General features: G+C 58.5%; 10 protein-coding genes across 10 annotated transcripts; 5 read left to right on the top strand and 5 right to left on the bottom strand.

The window, feature by feature from the left end:
• Positions 1-48: 48 nt before the first annotated feature.
• On the top strand, positions 49-2,370 carry Malapachy_2030 (nucleotide-diphospho-sugar transferase; the record flags this gene model as incomplete). Its single annotated transcript, XM_018136525.1, has 1 exon — positions 49-2,370. One exon carries the CDS (start codon positions 49-51, stop codon positions 2,368-2,370), a length of 2,322 nt encoding a protein of 773 aa, XP_017991228.1.
• Positions 2,371-2,378: 8 nt separating this feature from the next.
• On the bottom strand, positions 2,379-3,193 carry Malapachy_1977 (flavo protein; the record flags this gene model as incomplete). Its single annotated transcript, XM_018136472.1, has 5 exons — positions 2,379-2,452; positions 2,482-2,653; positions 2,679-2,768; positions 2,794-3,027; positions 3,053-3,193. 5 exons carry the CDS (start codon positions 3,191-3,193, stop codon positions 2,379-2,381), a joined length of 711 nt encoding a protein of 236 aa, XP_017991364.1.
• A 43-nt stretch (positions 3,194-3,236) lies between these two features.
• Positions 3,237-4,592, bottom strand: Malapachy_2014 (hypothetical protein; the record flags this gene model as incomplete). The annotated part of the gene is made up of 1 exon (XM_018136509.1): positions 3,237-4,592. The coding sequence occupies one exon, from the start codon at positions 4,590-4,592 to the stop codon at positions 3,237-3,239; it is 1,356 nt and encodes a 451-aa protein (XP_017991277.1).
• Positions 4,593-4,771: 179 nt separating this feature from the next.
• Positions 4,772-6,022, top strand: Malapachy_1993 (phosphoglycerate kinase; the record flags this gene model as incomplete). The annotated part of the gene is made up of 1 exon (XM_018136488.1): positions 4,772-6,022. One exon carries the CDS (start codon positions 4,772-4,774, stop codon positions 6,020-6,022), a length of 1,251 nt encoding a protein of 416 aa, XP_017991478.1.
• Positions 6,023-6,052: 30 nt separating this feature from the next.
• Positions 6,053-8,455, bottom strand: Malapachy_1970 (amp deaminase; the record flags this gene model as incomplete). Its single annotated transcript, XM_018136466.1, has 1 exon — positions 6,053-8,455. One exon carries the CDS (start codon positions 8,453-8,455, stop codon positions 6,053-6,055), a length of 2,403 nt encoding a protein of 800 aa, XP_017991362.1.
• Positions 8,456-8,609: 154 nt separating this feature from the next.
• Malapachy_2033 (merozoite surface protein msp-1) lies at positions 8,610-10,325 on the top strand (the record flags this gene model as incomplete). The annotated part of the gene is made up of 2 exons (XM_018136528.1): positions 8,610-8,962; positions 8,990-10,325. The coding sequence occupies 2 exons, from the start codon at positions 8,610-8,612 to the stop codon at positions 10,323-10,325; spliced, it is 1,689 nt and encodes a 562-aa protein (XP_017991227.1).
• Positions 10,326-10,536: 211 nt separating this feature from the next.
• Positions 10,537-11,719, bottom strand: Malapachy_1985 (hypothetical protein; the record flags this gene model as incomplete). Its single annotated transcript, XM_018136480.1, has 3 exons — positions 10,537-10,561; positions 10,597-11,580; positions 11,610-11,719. 3 exons carry the CDS (start codon positions 11,717-11,719, stop codon positions 10,537-10,539), a joined length of 1,119 nt encoding a protein of 372 aa, XP_017991245.1.
• A 100-nt stretch (positions 11,720-11,819) lies between these two features.
• On the bottom strand, positions 11,820-12,942 carry Malapachy_1978 (pyridoxal kinase; the record flags this gene model as incomplete). Its single annotated transcript, XM_018136473.1, has 2 exons — positions 11,820-12,850; positions 12,879-12,942. The coding sequence occupies 2 exons, from the start codon at positions 12,940-12,942 to the stop codon at positions 11,820-11,822; spliced, it is 1,095 nt and encodes a 364-aa protein (XP_017991358.1).
• A 156-nt stretch (positions 12,943-13,098) lies between these two features.
• On the top strand, positions 13,099-14,098 carry Malapachy_2040 (hypothetical protein; the record flags this gene model as incomplete). The annotated part of the gene is made up of 2 exons (XM_018136535.1): positions 13,099-13,257; positions 13,283-14,098. The coding sequence occupies 2 exons, from the start codon at positions 13,099-13,101 to the stop codon at positions 14,096-14,098; spliced, it is 975 nt and encodes a 324-aa protein (XP_017991481.1).
• Positions 14,099-14,278: 180 nt separating this feature from the next.
• On the top strand, positions 14,279-18,571 carry Malapachy_1986 (dna polymerase alpha catalytic subunit; the record flags this gene model as incomplete). The annotated part of the gene is made up of 1 exon (XM_018136481.1): positions 14,279-18,571. One exon carries the CDS (start codon positions 14,279-14,281, stop codon positions 18,569-18,571), a length of 4,293 nt encoding a protein of 1,430 aa, XP_017991244.1.
• Between the last annotated feature and the right edge of the window lie 10 nt (positions 18,572-18,581).

The raw sequence follows: 18,581 nt of genomic DNA, 5'->3' as shown, positions 1-18,581 counted from the left end.
GCAGGGCCGCCGCCGTTCAGCGAGTGCACTCTCACGAACTCCTCCGCAATGGTGCAAGAAGATATGGCGCAGGACGATCCGCTGCAGGCGGTGGTCCTTTGCGATGTGTTCAACCAGCGGTTCTCTCCCTTCACACTTGACCGCCCACGATGCCTGATGCCCGTGTGCAATGTGCCGCTGATCGAGTGGACGCTGGAAGCCCTCGCTACGGCCGGGGTGCATGAAGTCTTTTTCCTCGCGACCTGGCACATCCCGCAGATCCGCGCGTACCTCGAAGCGCACCATCCTATGCTCTTCCGCCCCACCAGCAGCAAAAATACACCGAGCAATACCACGTCGTTGACGCGCATTACGTTGATACCTGTCCCAGAAGCACGCTCGGTGGGTGATACAATGCGTGAGCTGGACGCACACCAGGTGATCAAGTCGGACTTTGTTTTGATGCATGGTGACTCCGTCGGCAACCTGGACATTGCCTCCGTTGTACAAGCACACAAGGAGCGTCGTCGTGCTGATCGCAATGCCATTATGACCATTTGCACAATGTCAGCGCCACAGACCAGTCGGGCCCGCCGCCTGGGCGACTTGTCTGTGTTTTCACTCGAGCCCAAAACATCACAACTCCTGCACTATGCCGCGGTACCGGCTGTTCCTCGCGTGCCGCTACTGAAGCTGCCGCTGGAGCTATTTGAGCAGTCCCATACGGAAGTCGATGTACGCAATGATTTGGTGGATTGTGGTGTGGACATTTGTGCCATCGATGTGCCGCCGCTCTTTACGGAAAACTTCGACTACCAATCACTGCGCCGTGAGTTTGTGCAGGGTATCCTTACCTCTGACCTGCTCGAAGCCAAGATCTTTGTGCATATTGCGCCGCCAGCCAACCCTACGTCCATTGCTTCTGGCGAACCTTTTTCTGCCGTATCGGGAGGCTTGCTAGGTGTGCCTACCTACGGTGCCGGGTATATGCTACGTGTCTCGGACCCAGCACGGTATGATGCTGTCTCGCGCGATATCATGTGTGGCTGGACGTTTCCGTACGCACCGCGTTTCGGAATGCCCAACGGCGATACGTACACGTCGTCTCCGGGCATGCGCTTTGTCGGCGAAGGTGCAGTGATCGATAATGGTGCACACCTTGGCCGTCGAACGTTGCTGGGCGCCCACTCTCAATTGGCCGATTGCGCGAACGTGCACGAGTCGGTGCTCGGTGCGCGCGTTCATATAGGAACTCATTCTACGGTGCATCACTCGCATCTATGGGATGATGTGACGGTGGGACATGGATGTACGATCAACGGGTGCATCTTGGGACAGGGTGTGCAAATCCTCGACCATGTCCACTTGGCTCATGGCACGGTGGTGGGCGATGGCTGTGTGATTGGGCCCAACGTCCGTCTGCCGGCCTTCTCGCGTGTATCAATGCATGCATACCGCGGTGCGGAAGACGACTCCGACGAGGAGGATGAAGCGGAGGATGCAGATACCGCCCTGGGCACGGCGTCTCGTGGCTGTCTCTGGGCATCGATGGCGGGTCTGCGTGCCTCGTCAGACGACGACGATTCAGACGACGATATGGACGCCTTGGAACGGCCATGCAATGCCAAGCTCTTTGCCATCGGTGCAGATACCAGTGTCGTGGAATTGGACGACGCAGAGTCGGATCTGTCGTCGATCGATGCGGACTCCGAGCCCGATATGATGGGCAGCGAGTTTGGCGACTCTGATGTGGACTCGGACGACGACTCGCCCCTGTCGACAACCTATGGCAGCTTGTCTCTTACGTTGCCCGCTGGCGTAGAGTCACAGACGTACAGCGAGCGCATGGAATCTGAAGAGCGATTGCGCGAGTTCCGTGCCGAGGCACAGGCATCACTAGAGCGTGCGTTTGAAGAGTACCATGCCCCAGAAAATGCAGCGATTGAGTTGAAGACCTTGCGTATGGCCAGCAATGTGCCTAATGGCGAAGTACGGAAAATCGTCGTCGAGTTCGTCCTGGGTCGATGCTCGGTGGATCATGCCAAAGATACGTCGGACCTCCTTGACCATTGGGGCCCTCTCATGCGTGAAGTGGCTCACGACGATGAGGTGGAGGCACTTGCGGCGATGCAGACGTATTGTGCGCTGCATGTGTCGCATACGCGTCTGTTCCTCCCACTGCTGAAGAAGGTGTACAATGATGAAATCGTGAGTGATGAAGCGATTCTCGCGTGGTGGAAGCACCCGTCCAGTCGGCGCCTCTTGTACGGCGAGGACAACAAGCAGGCATTGTCAATTGTGATGGAGCTGCGGAAACGTGCTGAGCCTGTCGTTCGTCATATTCTGGAAGACAGCGATGAGGAGGACGAGTCCGATGAAGAGGATGAGTAGTACGTAGTCTATAGTTGCAAGCCGAAATGGTCGACCACCATTGCCACAATGTCCTTCCACTCGCACATTGCGCCTGTTCCTACTAGTGTCAGACTCTTATCTACGACGTACCAAGATCGCCACAGGCTAAGCGTTTGCTGATGGGGCCATACACTTGGTACCCCAGCTGTGTTTGCACTTGCTCTAGCTGCGGTGCAGTGAATGGATGCAAGTACATGAGGGTATTCATCGCAGGAAAAAGCCATGTCGGCGTACTCGGCGAGAGAGCACGCAAAAACGATGTCTTGTGTCAGTGATTGTGAACGTACCAGCACATTGTCGCACAAACCATGGCAGATCTTAGCAAGAGTATCGGCACTGCATGGTGCAATAAGCACAAGATCAGCCCATCGTCGTAGCTGGTGTGAGTGCAAATGTACGTACCTCAATATGCAAGACAGGATCTCCCACTTGGGTCCATGAGGACCATTCCTCCTCGTCAGTCCATACGCACACGCGAGGCACCTGTGCATGCAACGCCGCTTCCTCGGGCGTACCAGCCGCCCGATTGAGTGCTGCTAAGTCAGAGGTCGTATAGGGTGCAGGTGACAGCGAGTCCTTATCGAAGAAATGGAGTGAAGCCTTGGTCGCGACGACATGGACGTGCACATGAGCGTACTGAGTAAGCAGGTGCAAAACGTACTTTCAACAAGGCTTGCACCATTAGTGGCACTTTGATACTCGCTACACTTCCTGTGCACGCCAGCAGCACATGGGCAGGGCGCGCTGCACTGGGAGGCCGTGCGAGCGGCGTGTACTGCGACTGCAGCGACGCGGGGATCATCCGTGCGAGTGGAGGGAGGCAAAAAAAAGAACGAGTGGATCGACTAGTCGGCATCTACAGGAGGGGATCGCCAAGTTTGATCTTGGGCGCCAGCTTGTGCAATATGCGTACGAATACGTGCTCCGTACGATTGGAGCTGCTTGTATGTCGGAGACGAGGTATCGCCATGCAAGATGCGGTACGTCTCAATGGCCGCATGAACCTCGTCGACGTTGCTCATACCTAGCAAGGTACGCAAACGAGGGATAGGTTGGGTATCCTGAACGTCGCTCCCATGCATCCCGGCAAACAGAGCTGTACGAGCCAGCACCTGTGCCGCATCGATGTGTGGGTTGGCTGTGTTCGTAGCAGCTTCATACACGTCGCGATGGGCCGCGCGCGTCGCTTGAAGCAGCGCCTCAGATGCTGGGTGCCAAGCAGGGGGACCACGGTCGGAAAACAGGCCCATGGAGAAAGGCGATGCATTTAGTAGCATCGGTGGCGTCCATTGGGCCTCGTGAGGTTTCTCGTTGTCCGTCCATGGTGAGGCTTCGAACAGCGGTTGCCATGCCGGCAACAAATCTGCATGCATCGTATGGCAGCTGTAACTTAGCACAACATCGACGCAGCGATACGGCGGGTGCGATGCAATAAGACGCGAAAGACGAAGAAGCTCGCCCAGTGGGTAGCCACTCATGCCTACATGCCGAATCACGCCTTCGTCTTGCAGAGCAAAAAGAGCGCGTGCTGCTGCCAAAACTCGCTCGTCTCCCGCCCCGCGAACCTGGGCGGCTTGTCCTGGCGCAATGCCTAGTGTCTGTCGTGCATCATCCTGCGGGATCGTGGGATGTCGGCCCACCGCGGCTGCCGCGAGCCATCCATCGTCTGTGAGCGCCGCGTCTGGTTGGGCGCTTACAAACTCCACATCGTGAAGCAACGCCACGTCGAGGTACGTCGTGCCCAAACGGTGGAGGCTCTGACGAATCGACGTAGTAATCCGCTCCGGCGTGTAGTCAAAGTGAGCCCGTGTCGGGCCGTACCTACCGCACTTGGTCATGAGGAAGTACGAATCGCGTGGGTACGACGGTGCCAAGATGCGCAGCGCTCGACCCAAGACAAATTCGGAGGGAAAATAGTACGGCGACGAATCGAGAGCATTGATGCCATAGTCGAAAGCCAAACGCAGGGCCCGCACAGCTGCATCGCTATGGAGGACGCTGTCGGCGTTGTACATACCCTGCCCAAATACACCGCCACCGAACCACAGAGGCGACGACTGCGTTCGCATATCATGCAATGGCTTGGAAGGTCGGGGCCAGGGAGCCGGCCCTTCATGCAGCGGCTCTGCCGGCAGCGAAGAGAGCGGCACAATCGGCCCAAACGACTCGAGGGGCGGGTCCTCCGCTGGATGAATGGGCATCGGTTTGCCTCGCCACGACAGCGGTAAATGAGACAGAAGACGCACGTCGACATGGCCTGTACGCTGACGTCAGCGTTGCGCGCACGAACCACCGGGTCGGCCCGGCGCCGAGCGGCCGGGCGTGCGAGGCCGCTATAGCGGAGAGGGTGGTCCGTCCGTCGTCTTCTCATCTTACCATCATGTCTCTTTCTACCAAGCTGGCAATTTCGGATGTCGATCTGACCGACAAGCGCGTGCTTATGCGCGTGGACTTCAACGTGCCGCTGGATGGTGACAAGATCACCAACAACCAGCGTATTGTGGCGGCGCTGCCGACCATCAAATACGCGCTGGAGCACAAGGCCAAGGCTGTGGTGCTCATGTCGCACCTCGGTCGTCCGGACGGCCAGAAGCAGGACAAGTTCTCGCTGAAGCCGGTGGCGACGGAGCTCGGCAAGCTGCTGAACAAGGACGTGCAGTTCCTTCCCGACTGCGTCGGTCCCGAGGTCGAGAAGGCCGTGAATGCGGCGTCGAATGGCGCTGTGGTCCTCCTGGAGAATGTGCGTTTCCACATTGAGGAAGAGGGCAAGGGTAAGGATGCCAACGGCGAGAAGATCAAGGCGGACAAGGACGCTGTGGCCAAGTTCCGTGCGGAGCTGACCAAGCTCGGTGACGTGTACGTGAACGATGCCTTCGGTACGGCGCACCGTGCGCACTCGTCGGTGGTGGGCATTGACCTGCCGCAGCGTGCGTCTGGTTTCCTGATGAAGAAGGAGCTTGACTTCTTCTCGAAGGCCCTCGAGTCGCCGGAGCGTCCGTTCTTGGCGATTCTCGGTGGTGCAAAGATCTCGGACAAGATTCAGCTCATCGAGAACATGCTCGACAAGGTGAACATGCTCATTGTCGGTGGTGGTATGGCCTTCACCTTCAAGAAGGAGCTGAACAACATGAGCATCGGCAACTCGCTGTACGATGAGGAGGGCGCGAAGAAGGTGCACGACCTCATGGAGAAGGCGAAGAAGAACAACGTCGAGGTGTTCTTCCCTGTGGACTATGTCACTGGTGACAAGTTCGGCAAGGATGCGCAGGTTGGCCACGCTGACGACGAGAACGGCATCCCGGACGGCTGGATGGGTCTGGATGTGGGCGAGAAGAGCGCGAAGATCTTCAAGGAGGCCATCCTCAAGGCCAAGACCATTCTGTGGAACGGTCCGCCGGGTGTGTTTGAATTCGACAACTTCGCAGCTGGCTCCAAGGCTGTGCTTGACGCGTGCGTGCAGGCCGACAAGAACGGCAGCACGGTGATCGTCGGTGGTGGTGACACGGCGACTGTCGTGGCCAAGTACCACGAGGAGTCGAACATCTCCCACGTGTCGACCGGTGGTGGTGCCTCGCTGGAGCTGCTCGAGGGCAAGGAGCTGCCGGGTGTCGTGGGTCTGAGCAACAAGTAGATGAGATAGTGTCCTATGTATTCATGTCTGCTACAATTCGGTCGCGGGACGCTGCCATACAAACGACAGCTCCTGCTTGAGTGTATCGTTGCGGTACTGCAAACGCAGATCGGGCACATTGGTCTTGGTCACGTCGTTTCCACCGGGGCCAGGCACGAAGAAGCGGCGGCCCAGCCAGTGCCGCTTGATTTCCATCTCCCAGCCGGACTGCAGCACACTGTTCCGCGCCAATTCGCACATATCCGTAGACGAGAGCTTGTAGATCTGTGTCGCGATACTGTACTCTTCAAGCAGCGGCTCTTTTGACAGGTGGAATTGCAGCGGATCGTCCGTCGACAAGGTCACGAGGAGACCCTTGCGGAAGTACTCTGGGAACGGATTCCGCTCGTACGCCAAGAACAGCGCATTGTTGCTGAGAGGCGACATGGCCAGCGGGATCTGTTTCAGGTAGTACAAGTACTGCAAGACCGGCACTTTGCGCAAGAGAATGCCGTGCGAAATGGATTGGGAAGAGAGGTACGTCGAGGCCAAGTGCTCAGGATCGCCCGCCTCGCCTGCGTGGGGCCGCAGAACCAGCGTATTAAAGCTACGCGCTCGGCGCCACTGATTGAGCGTCGTCATGTTGGCATACATGTAGTAGATCCAGTATGAATACGGCGGGCTCTGTGTATAGTTCCACTGCCGTGGAGGAGGGAACTGCCGCAAGAAGCGGCGCTCCGGCTTGCTTTCGTCGTCGACCAGATCGAACCCAATCACACGTTGCAGCATAATGTGCAACTTCGGATGCGACGAAGGGTCGTGTGTCACCTCAAACAACGGGCGGAACACATTGTTGAGCAGGTCTTCAAAGTTGTCAATGTTGCCGTTCGCTTTGTACACCTCGTACAGCCGCGGGACTTGAATCAGCCAACGCACATTCGGGCTGAACAGATGATGATCCACGACCCAGCTCGCGAGCTTGTCCCATTCATCGAGACTGCGGCCATAGATCGAGATACGGTACTCGCACATCTGGTACTTGCTCTGCTCGAGATCCGACGTGACCTCCCTGGTAATCTCGGCCAAGTAGCGCCCACCGATATAGTTGTTCGTCTTGAGGAAAATGTCGCGCAGCTTTGAATCGCCAATCGGATTGTACTTCAAATTGAACCGATCGAAGCGGTGGAACGAGTCATGATGTGCATGCATATCCAGGGTATCAATGCTCAGATCGTACGCTGTCAAGCCCAGCGACTGGAACACTTCGTGAAGTGTCATCGGCTGGCCGTCCTGCAGCAGTACGACATCATCGGAATGACGCTTGATCTTGGCCTTGATAAAGCGCAGCAAGTGCTTTTGGTTCATACTCGCACTGTGATGCACGTGGGTATCGACTTTACGTACATTGTAAAAGTCACGGTGCGATACCTTCTTCAGCATATCCGACTCGCGGTACTCGTTCAGCAGCTTGTACAGGTTCCACTTGCCTTCCAGCAGCTTGAGACGACGCCACGCAAACGTCTTCGTTGGCCCATCGACTGTGATGCTATGCAGCAGATCCAAGTCATGGTACCAATCCTGGCTGGATGTGACGTGCGTTAGGTACTGCCGGGACGAAGCGTCGTCTTCTGTCGTCTCGTTCTCCCCATTCTCGGTCCAGACTTGGAAGACGCCATCCACGGTGCCATAATGCACCTCGTGCCCCCGCACAACATGCCGCGGCGGCATAGACAAGTCGCTCATCCGGAAAATCCCGGGCTTCCCACCGCAGCTTTCCAGCAGCTGCTGAGCCGCGATCACATTCGCCACGGACGCAGGCGAAATGGGATCGCCCGAGCTCGGTCGAGCCACAAACGACGAGGCTGGCGCCGGCGTAAACTGCTCCCAATGCGGACGTGGCGGCGGCGGATAAATGCGCCATGGTTTCGGCTGCTGCCGCTCCTCGTCGTACGCACAGCCATCAATCCGCACGGACCCAGGCTCGCTGCACATGGGCGGCGTAGGCAGCTCGACATTGTGCTCCTGCGCCCACTCCGTACAGTACTCTGCGTCCCAGTTCTTGGGGTTGGCAAACAAATCGCCTTGCAAGCTTTCGCTCATGTACTTGTCACGCATACGCAGACACTTTTGCAAGCTCTCAAAGAGCGGTGCTGACTCGGCCGGCATAGGCGGCGTGATGTTGATGAACGCCACCGCCTTGTCGTCCTGCCCCAAGTTGACAAGGTCGACACCGGTGGATAGACAGCCCGCTTCCGCGGCCAGCGCTGTCGACGCGGCGAGCTGCTGCGCCGAGGTAGCCGAGGTCACCCCTTCCGCTAGCACATCCAACTCACTCGACGCGCCATCCCATCCTTCACGAGTATCACCCGGATCAATAAACATGGGATTCATAGGCCGCTCAAGCGACGTCTCGCGCGAATGCGACGTCGAGGGACCGCGAGCATGGGCTCCCATCGTCACGACCAAACGACAACCAGTCGATCGCACGCACCCGTTTCATAGATGTGGAGGGGCCCAAATCCAGCAGCGCGGCACGTGCCTCGACGCGTGAGGAGAGTGGGGGCCTGTGTCGCACTCTCGTTCTCTCCTCAGCGGGGTCGCGGCCAACATGGACGCGCAGCTGGACGCTCTGCATACCTCCGTTGCGCAGTTGCGTGCGCAGAATCGACGCGCAGCTACACAGGCAAGCAAGCCGGCCTATTTTACCAATGCTGTGCTCAACCCTACCAAGATGGACATCTTGGACTTGATTCGCGATGCGGATGCATTTGAGGCCTCGTTGTTTGTCGCGACACGTTCGCGCTTTGGCGAGCATAGTGCGAGCACGTCCACAGCTGCACCAGAGCCGCCCAAGCCGGCGATGCGTACCGTGCCGATGCCGACGCCCTTGAAGCAGCCACAGCGCGAGGATAGCGATGCCCGTACGTACCTCCTCGCCGCGGAAAAACTCTTGCACAACTAGTACGTATCCACGCTGCTTACCCATAGCCATACGGCCCCTAGAGCACGGAAGCACATTCGCATGCTGCTTAAGCGCGACGGCGAATTGCAGCGTCATACGGCACGCTACCAGGCGACAATTGAGCAGGCCGAACGTGCACAGCAGCAGCAGCAGCAGAGTACGCCACGGACGCCGCAACGTGGGGCTACTACACCACGCCCACCCTCGAATGCGGCACAAACGGAGCTGGAGCGTGTGAAGGCCGAGATCCAGCGAGAAAAGATGGAAATCGTCGCATTGGAATCCATGCTGGCAGATCTCTCGAACGCTGCCCAGCCGATTGGCCCGTCACAAACCAGTCTTCGTCGCGCTAGTCCTGCACGTACGACACCACAGAAACAAACGCCACGTCGTGATGGCCCTGCTTCTCTTCGTCAAAGCACAGTCCAGACGCCGTACACGTCCTCCCTGCGGCAGAGCTTGGCTCGTCGACAGGCCGCGACGCCTCGAACGCCAGGTAGGCCCTCTCCTGCACCTGCACCTGCGCCTAGATCTGCATCAACGTTGGCCGCCTCTACTAGTGCGTCGCCCGCAGCGCGACGGACCCTGCGTCAAAGCACAGCGACCTCCACGCCCACGCGCACGACGCCTCATCGTCGCGAGCCGGCATTGGGACGCAGCGTCGTGGGCACACCTACAAGTGCAGCCTCGCCACGTCGCACACCTACACGTGCACTGGCGCAGACCGTCAGCGGTCCTCCTACACCAGCATCCACGGCTTCGACGACGCAGCGATCCCCTGTACGCCGCCCTACGACGCCGTCCAAGGGGGCTAAAACGGCGAACCCGTCATTGGTCCCGCACGGTGTCATGCCGCCCGTTAGCGACGAATTGGAACGCATTACGGCTATGCTATGGCGTGGATTTGGCGAGTCGATGCGGTACGCAGCGCCTGGCTGTGCGTCGGCATCGTACGCAGCGACGTTTGGTGTGCTTCGTGCTTTGGAGCAATGTGCGCCACAACAAGACGATATGCCGTCGGGCGACGCGCCGAATCCTACCTCGCCTCTCCCTGTGATGGTGGTCATGATGGCACATGTTCTTCTCTTGCTGATGCGATCTCCAGCGCCTCATACCCTTTCTCTCCCGGCGATCAAGACCTTCAGTGAGAAGTGGTGGAAACAGCAAGGGCAGCCCGATCTACAGGCCGCCCAGGCACAGCCGGCGACACGCAATACCCTGGTACAACACGTGGGCTTGGATGCGACAGAAGGTGAGCAGACGGGCGAGGCGTTAGCAACACGCGCCGTGTACGGCCTCGTGGCCAAGAAGCTCTTACGTATTCAACGTGCTGGCGGCGCTGCGAATGTGCGATTCGCGTAGCACATCGATGCGACGAGGTCGTTGGTTCACAGGCCATGCCATGGACGATAGCATGTGATTCGCATGCGCCACTTGCTCCGTACGTTGATACGCCGCCACATCCTCCGTCAATGTGGTGCGCGCGGCCTCTATGGCCGAGGCTAAGGTGGCCGCGTCTGTCGCACCGCCGGGCTGCGTACTACAAGCATAGTACTCGAGCTTTTTCAGTGCGTTATGTAGACGTCGTGATGACGGCGCTTGGGTCGATAAGTAGGTATGCAGATCAGCACACGCCCAGACCACAGGCATGTGAGCATGCGTGGGCGTCGACATGGTCTCTTGGACACGATGCGGTGCGAACAGCGGTACAAGATCGTCCCATAAACTAAGCAGCAACGGCGAGGTATAGTACGTCGTGGCGTCGACTCGCTGCACTAGCTGCGCAAAGTACAGGCCTGCCTCCTCGGCGGAGGCCAAGCATAGTCGACGCTCTTTCTCTGTCGCTGGAAACAAGCAGGGCGCTAACGACTCGAAAAGGGAGACCACTGTAGCCACCTCTGGGCCCTCTGTCGATGTAGGGGCCATGGGAAGAAGCCGATGGACGTCTGGCGTGTCTTCTTCCAACGGCGGTGGGCCTTCGTCATCGTGCCAGGTCGTGACGCCATCCCTTGGCAAGCATTCGGCCAGGCTGGAAATGTGCAAGTGCCGAAGAATATAGGTATACGCCAAGAGCAAGAGAGCCATGTTGAAGCGCAAATCCAGCTTGGTAGCGTAGGTGCGAGACATGTGCTGAAGGCAGGTCGTGTACATCGACGCCTGCGAAGGCAGCCATGGCGTATGCATAGTAGGCCGTTGCCACCAAAGCTGCGAAGGCTGCTCTCCTTCGGTGAAGTACATGGCAGCTGCTTTGGTCGGTTCACGTAGGAGCGAAGTGAACTGCTCACGCTCACGCAACGTAAGCAGGCCAAGGAGTTGCTCAGGGGTATAGTCGTCCAATGTAGCTTCGCGCGGAGGCTGGGCATCCAAATCCGATATGTCCTCGGTATCGGAGACATCGTCGTCGACACCTTCTCCTGTCTGCAGACGCCACAAGATGTCGAGTGCCTTTTGGCGCTCCGCCTCATCGACAGACGCATCCTCTTTGCTCACATTCTCCCGAGCGGATCGCACCGAAAATTCAGGCGAACAAGCATGCGAAGTCGCTCGGAAACAAGCCAGAGAACAGTAGGGCGCATTGCATGTAGGGCAGGTATACGCGGCCTTGTTCGTCAAGCAACTGGGAGGTAAGTCGACCGTGTGACGTACATCGCACAAAGACGTGTAGGGCCTTGCTCAGACAGTTCGGTAGGCTGGTACCCAATACTCGCATCGCGACGAATTGCGCGCTTTATATGGTACAGATCCGACAGCGACATAGGCCGCCTCGTTGTATGGTAGGTGCGCCGACGCTGTAAATCGTAGTCGTAGTCGTATCAAGTGGAGGAACATACATCGTACTGCTATTTTTACCTTACTCTACAAAGGCCCTGTCCAGCGAGGGCGGTGCAAAATACTCGGCGCGAGAATCTCCTGCGCACTTTGAACGATGCGCAACTCACGAAGCCGCATGATTTTCACACGCTCATCCACTTCGGCCAGGTGCGCTGGCTGAAACGGGTCGATGCCTTGCCGCTGGCCCTCGGCAATCATCGTTTCTCGTGTACGTTGAAGCACATGCTGGAGCGAAGCGACCGCGTACATCACAGCTCGGGCCACTGGCAACGTACACTCGTCCCCTGCGGCAGGCTCACGAGGTGCGGCAGCTACTTCGTCCGAAGTACGGGCCGGTCCAGGCACATCGGTGCCACGGCACGAGAAACGCGAGAGGACCAGCGAGGCAAACAAGTCACCTACACCCGAGAAGTACTCGCCCAGTGTCGGGAATTGAAGTAGCCATGATGCGTCGCTTCCATCTTCCTGAACACTGGAACCAACCAGCAGCATGGCCGGCTGGCCATCCGCCATGGTCGGCGTAGCGCCGATTTTCTTCATCTCGGATTCTGGAAGCTCCAGAGAGGTAATAACCACATTGGGCACCTTGTATTTGTAATGCAGTACATGCAGCGCATGCTGCAAGGACGAAAGCGTCGTAATCTCGTGGCCGACCAAGACCTGTGCCTCAAATTGGTTGGGGCAGATGATAGTAGAGAGCGACAGCATGCGGCGGTAGATCGGGAGCACATCAGGGTTGACATACATGCCGCGGTCCATGTCACCCATGACGGGATCCAAGAGGTAAATCACGTCAGGGTTCTGCTTCCGCAACGAAATAATGAACGCTTCGACGACAGCCAACGCTTCGGGAGATGGCGTATACCCCGTGAGGAGGCGATCGTGACGCACAAGGCCGTTCTGATCCATCCCTGTAAGAATGTCATTCAGCTGCTGTGCATCAAAACGATGGCCACCCCATCGGCCATAGCCAGTGTGATTGGAAAACTGCACGGTATTCAGAGCGTCAACATCCCAGCCTAGCAGCTGAGCAGGAAAGGTAGCAGATCGATTGCCTGCCTTATAAGAAACATGCATACATACCGACATAGCCCGTCACGACATGGCTTTGGATTGCCAGCAAACGATAGGCCGGGGGGGCAGACATGGGGAAGGGATGAACCGTCGTGCCTGGGACGCTCCGCACTGATTTGCGAGAACGAGCTGACTAACCCCGGAAAATGGGCATTAAGCTGCTCTCGTTGTCCCTCCACCACCTAAATTAGTCGGCGTGGCTTGGCATACGATTCCATCGCGCACGGCCATGTCGAATTTGGACCGCGACACGGCGCCAGGCCGAGGCACGGCTTGGGGCGTTCCATCAGCTCGTGATGTGCTTCACATGCAGCCACGTCACGTAACTACCGACCGTTCTGCGAATCCAGACCAACGGCAGCCGAGTCGAACGGCCGAGCATGCACAGGTATGTTGCAAGATGCTAACGGTAGTCGCTTGGGTTTCGAGAGGAAGCGATGGCCGCTGGCCAAAAGAAGGGTCTTGATTTAGATTTACTGGCGAAGGAAAAAGCACGGATCGCTGCGGCAGCCCAAGTCCCATCGCCTGCGGACGAAGAGACGGGCGATGAGGAATTGGAGGCGGCTTGGGCTGATGGGCAGCAGAAAGCCCCTACGGCTCCATCCAAGTTTCGCAGTGTAACAGAGGCGCCTGAGATCATATATGTGAATGGGAAGCGCATGCGGAAGAAGAAGAAGAAGACGGCGGCGACGATAGCCCCCGCATCGCATGGGAATGTGACGGATAAGACGACCAACATCGTACGCGTCCCTCCTCCTGCCCTACCTGAAGGCTGCGCAGATCCAACATTTGAGAAACAGGCCACGCATGCTCCGTCGTTTGCAGTGCAAGTCGATGACAACGACGACGATGCCGATATCTTTGGCGAGGCAGGTGTATGGGACGGCTTGTCTGACGACGAAAACGAGAAAGTATCTACAGAACAAGCTCCTACGACATCTTCTGAATCGACGCAGCGCAACTGGTTTGCGACGGAGACGACCCCTTCTCCCCCACCTACGAAAGCTGTCGCAGCCGAGGTTCAGGCGGAGGCTGAGACCGACGAGAGCGAGAGCCCACCTGCACGGCTCGAAGGACTAAGTTCTTCTGCCCTTCCCTCTGACTGGAGTCGGTGGCTTCTCGAACGGGAAGAAGCACGGGACGCACGGCGTGCTCACAGCGAAAGCGGACCGGTGCCACGCAAGCGCAAGCGAAGCAAGAAAGGACGCGGCGATGTGGAGAGTCCGTAGCGTTAAGTATGTATGTAGATTATTGGCCTAGCGCCTGGCATGAACGCAATAAATCCTATACACGCGCGACGCGTGCGTACATGGCGCGCGCGTGCCGCGCGCGTTCGGCCACGTCGCGCCCTCGTTTGTTCTCTCTCCGCTACAGCCACCGCATCCACCGCGTGACGACGATCGACAGGCATGGCGTCGCGGGCAAAGAGGCTCGAAGCGTTGGCCGCGCTACGAGCGTCGCGTAATGGTGGACCTCGTGTTCACCCCAAGACGGAGGACGACGACGTGTCGATTTACGACGAAGTGTCGGAAGAGACGTACCAGTCCATTGTGCGTGGCCGCATGATGGAAGATGACTTTATCGAGGACGACGATGGCAGCGGGTACGTGGACCATGGTCAAGATGAATGGGAGCATGGCGATGCTAGTGCGTCCGAGTCTGAGACGGAGCAAGAGTACTTTGAGCGGACAGGCCGCCGCAAGCCTAAGAAAGGCAGTAAACGGGCGCGTGCGCAGCGAAGTGCCCAGAACGACTATTTGGGCCAGACGCATCGTACACGTCCTACGCCTGCTCAGCTACAGGCGCGTCGCGAGGCGGTTGTGCCGCCCCGGTCGAAAGAGACGGAAGAGGCGTTCATGTCGCAGCTGTTCGGTGGGTTGGCGCCGATGAGCACACCGGCCAGGCCGATGGCGACGCTGGCCCTGGACGAACATATGGACTCGCCGTCGTTGGCGATGGCTCGCAAGCGGAAACAGGCCGCGGTCGCGACATCTATCGCCCCCACCTCGCTCCCGGCCTTGGTCCCCGACAATGGCTCGTCGACAGAGCCCAGCAGTGATACGCCAGAGATGGCTTGGAGCCATCACGAGGATACACCTACGTCGAAGCGTCTGCGAAGTGATGAGGCGCCTATGGACGAGGAAGACGAAGAGGAGGAAGACTTCCAGCAGGTCGCCGTTCAAGGGAAGCGAGAGGCTCAGGTGGTAAGTGCATCCACAGCCCCGGTGCCGTCCACATCGACGCCGGTGCGTGCCCCGCAGGTAGCGCCAGAGACGCCGGCGCCTCACTTGCAGTCGTGGCGTAGCGTACACACTAGCTTGGCCGAAGCGTCGCCCGTCGAAACGCCGACGCCCAGTGTACGTACATCGCATGCGACGGCGTCCTCTACTGCGTCGAGCATTCAGTGCTTCGAGGCCGATCGTACCGTGCCGTTTTTCTGGCTAGACTACTTTGATATGCACGGGAAGATCTTCCTCTTCGGCAAAGTGCTGGACAAGGCGACGCAGCGCTATGTCAGTGCAAGCGTTGCGATTGATGGTATGGAACGCTGTGTGTTCTTGCAGCCTCGCGCGCGCACGCTGGAGCATGGCCACGAGACGGATCGTGTGCCAAGTGAAGACGATGTTTTTGAGGAATTTGAGTCGATGCGCTCGCAATTTGGGATCAAGTCGTGGCTTGGAAAATGGGTCACGCGGAAGTACGCGTTTGAGCTGCCGGACGTGCCAGCGGAAGGCGCGTACTTGAAAGTCAAGTACGGCTTTGACGAGCCGCCGCTGCCAGCGGACATCCAAGGCGCGACGTTCTGCCGCGCGTTTGGTACCCATACCTCGGCCTTTGAGCTGTTTGTCGTGAAGCGGCGCATTATGGGCCCATGTTGGCTGCGGCTGGACGAGGCGAGTGTGGTGCAAGGCGCGCCGCAGACATGGTGCAAGCTCGAGCTGAGTGTCGACGATCCGAAGAACGTGACGCCGTACTTGGATAGCGATGCCTCTGCGCCGAAAGAGCCGCCGCCACTGACGATTATGAGTGTGGCCTTGCGTTCTGTGGTCAACTTTAAGGAGAACAAGCGCGAGGTTGTCGCAGTGAGTACGCGTGTATGGCGGGATATGTCGATCGAGAACGCGACGCCGCCAGAGCAAGTGCCGTCCAGTTCGTTTACGGCGGTGCGGTCGCTAGGCCCGTCGTTCCCACCGCGCTTTGAGGCGGAGGCGGCGCAAAGCAAGACCAAGGTGAAGGCGTTCAAGTTTGAGCGTATGGTGCTCAACAGTTTCCTGGGCCAGCTGCAGCTGCACGATGCCGATGTGGTTCTCAGTCACGACCTGGTCGGCTCGACGCTGGACATCTTGCTGCATCGCATGCGCGACTTGAAATGCGAGCAATGGACGCGGCTGGGCCGTATGCGGCAGGATGTATCGCGCCTTGCGAAGCAGCACATGCACACACGCATGCTGGTCGGCCGTCTCGTGGCGGACTTGTCGAGCGACACAGCGAAGGGCATGATTGCCTCGACGACATGGTCACTGAGTGAAATGTGCCGCACGCATTTGAATGCGCAGCGAGAAGATATCGATCCGGACGATGTCGCGTCGTACTTTGACTGCACGGCGCCGACGCCGGAGCGGCTATGGACGTTTGTGCGCCACTGTGAAGTGGACACGTTCTTCCAGATGGCCCTGGCGTGCAAGGTGCAGCTGCTCGCCCTCACGAAGCAGCTGACCAACCTGGCGGGCAATGCGTGGTCGCGCACGCTGAACGGTGGCCGTGCAGAGCGCAACGAGTACATTTTGCTGCACGAGTTCCACAAGAAGAAGTACATTTGCCCGGACAAGCAATCGGCGTGGGACAAGAAGGCGGCCAAGAAGGACGAGCAGGCGAAGAAGGAAAAGTTCAAAGGTGGTCTCGTCTTTGAGCCGAAGCGTGGGCTCTGGGATCGGTACATTCTCGTGATGGACTTCAACTCGCTGTACCCCAGCATCATCCAGGAATTCAACATTGACTTTACGACGGTCGAGCGCCATGCGAATCAGGAGGACGTGCCGGATCTGCCGTCGTCGGACACCATGCAAGGTGTGCTGCCGCACCTGATTTCGACGCTCGTCTCGCGCCGCCGGCAAGTCAAGGCGCTGATGAAGGACAAGCATGCGCCGCCGCTGAAGCGCTTGCAGTGGAACATCAAGCAGCAGGCGCTCAAGCTCACGGCGAACAGTATGTACGGCTGCCTGGGCTACGAAAACTCGCGGTTCTACGCACGTCCCCTAGCGGCGCTGACGACCTTCAAGGGCCGTGAGATTCTCTCCACGACACGCGAGCTCGCTGAGAGTATGGCGCTCGATGTGATTTACGGTGATACCGATAGTGTGATGATCAACACACGCTGCATCGACTATGCGTCGGCGATGAAGATCGGGCATGAGTTCAAGAAGGCCGTCAACGAACGCTACCGTCTCTTGGAAATTGATATTGATGGCGTGTTCCAGCGCATGCTCTTGCTCCAGAAGAAGAAGTACGCGGCGCTTCTGGTCAACGAGCAGGGCGAGACCAGCACGGAGATCAAGGGTCTGGACATGAAGCGCCGCGAGTACTGTGCACTCTCGAAGAAGGCCTCTGCGTACGTCCTGGATCAAATTCTCTCCGGCGAGGCAACCGATACCGTCGTGGAAAAGATCCACGAGTACCTCCAGCAACTCGCCGACGATGTGCGGCAGGGCCGCATCCCGCTGGACGAGTACGTGATTTACAAGCGTCTCGGGAAGCGGCCCCAAGACTACCCAGACGCCCAGACGCAGCCGCACGTCCAAGTCGCGCTGCGTATGCTCGCAAAGAACGAAAGCGCACGAAGCGGCGATGTGATTCCGTACGTGTTCTGTGTCGGTCCTACGACGGCCCATACCAGCAAGGCTACGCAGGCCGAGCGTGCGTTCCACCCCGACGACGTACGTCGGCACCATGACGACCCAGCGTACGCCATCGACTACAAACACTACTTGTCATTGCAAATCTTGCCGCCCATCGAGCGCTTGGCAGAGAACATTGAAGGCACGGATCGGGCGCGCTTGGCCGAGTGCCTCGGCTTGGACGCACATGCGTACGCTGTGCACACCAGCGTCGACAGCACGCGCGAGTTTGCGACGCTCGAGAGCCAGGTGCCGACTACAGTGCGCTTTGCGCACTGCGACGCCTGGTCCGTCACCTGCCCTACGTGCCACCACTCGACCGCCATCCCGCCACTGCGTACGGCGGTCCGCGCCTCCACGCCATGGCTCGCCTGCGCGCAGTGCCACGCGTCGTTCTCACGCGCGTCGTTGGTCGTCCAGCTGGAGCTGGCGATCCGACGGCACATTGCGACGTACTATGAGGGCAAGATGACATGCACAGAATCGTCGTGCCGCGCCACGACGAACATGACAGGCGTGTACACAGGCCGGTGCGTCGCGACCAACTGCCGCGGCAAAGTACAGGCCGTGTACTCAGACAAAGCGTTGTACACGCAGCTGTGCTACTATGCCTACTTGTTCGACGGCGCCCAAGCTCTCGCAGAGAGCGGCGAGACGGATTTGCATACGCGTGTGCAGGACGCGATCGAGGCGCACCACGCGACGCTGGCGCTGCTGCATGCGACTGTGCAGCAGTACCTCTCCCGCAACGGCCGTCGCTACGTCGGCCTGGGAAAGCTGTTTGCCTTTATGCGTGTACGCACATAAGGCTGTTGTA

This window comes from Malassezia pachydermatis, assembly GCF_001278385.1.
Source record: "Malassezia pachydermatis strain CBS 1879 chromosome Unknown scaffold5, whole genome shotgun sequence".
In the NCBI taxonomy this organism is placed as follows: Eukaryota; Fungi; Basidiomycota; class Malasseziomycetes; order Malasseziales; family Malasseziaceae; genus Malassezia; species Malassezia pachydermatis.
Note: the sequence above shows the minus strand (reverse complement) of the source record. Positions and strands in the feature narration are given on the sequence as shown.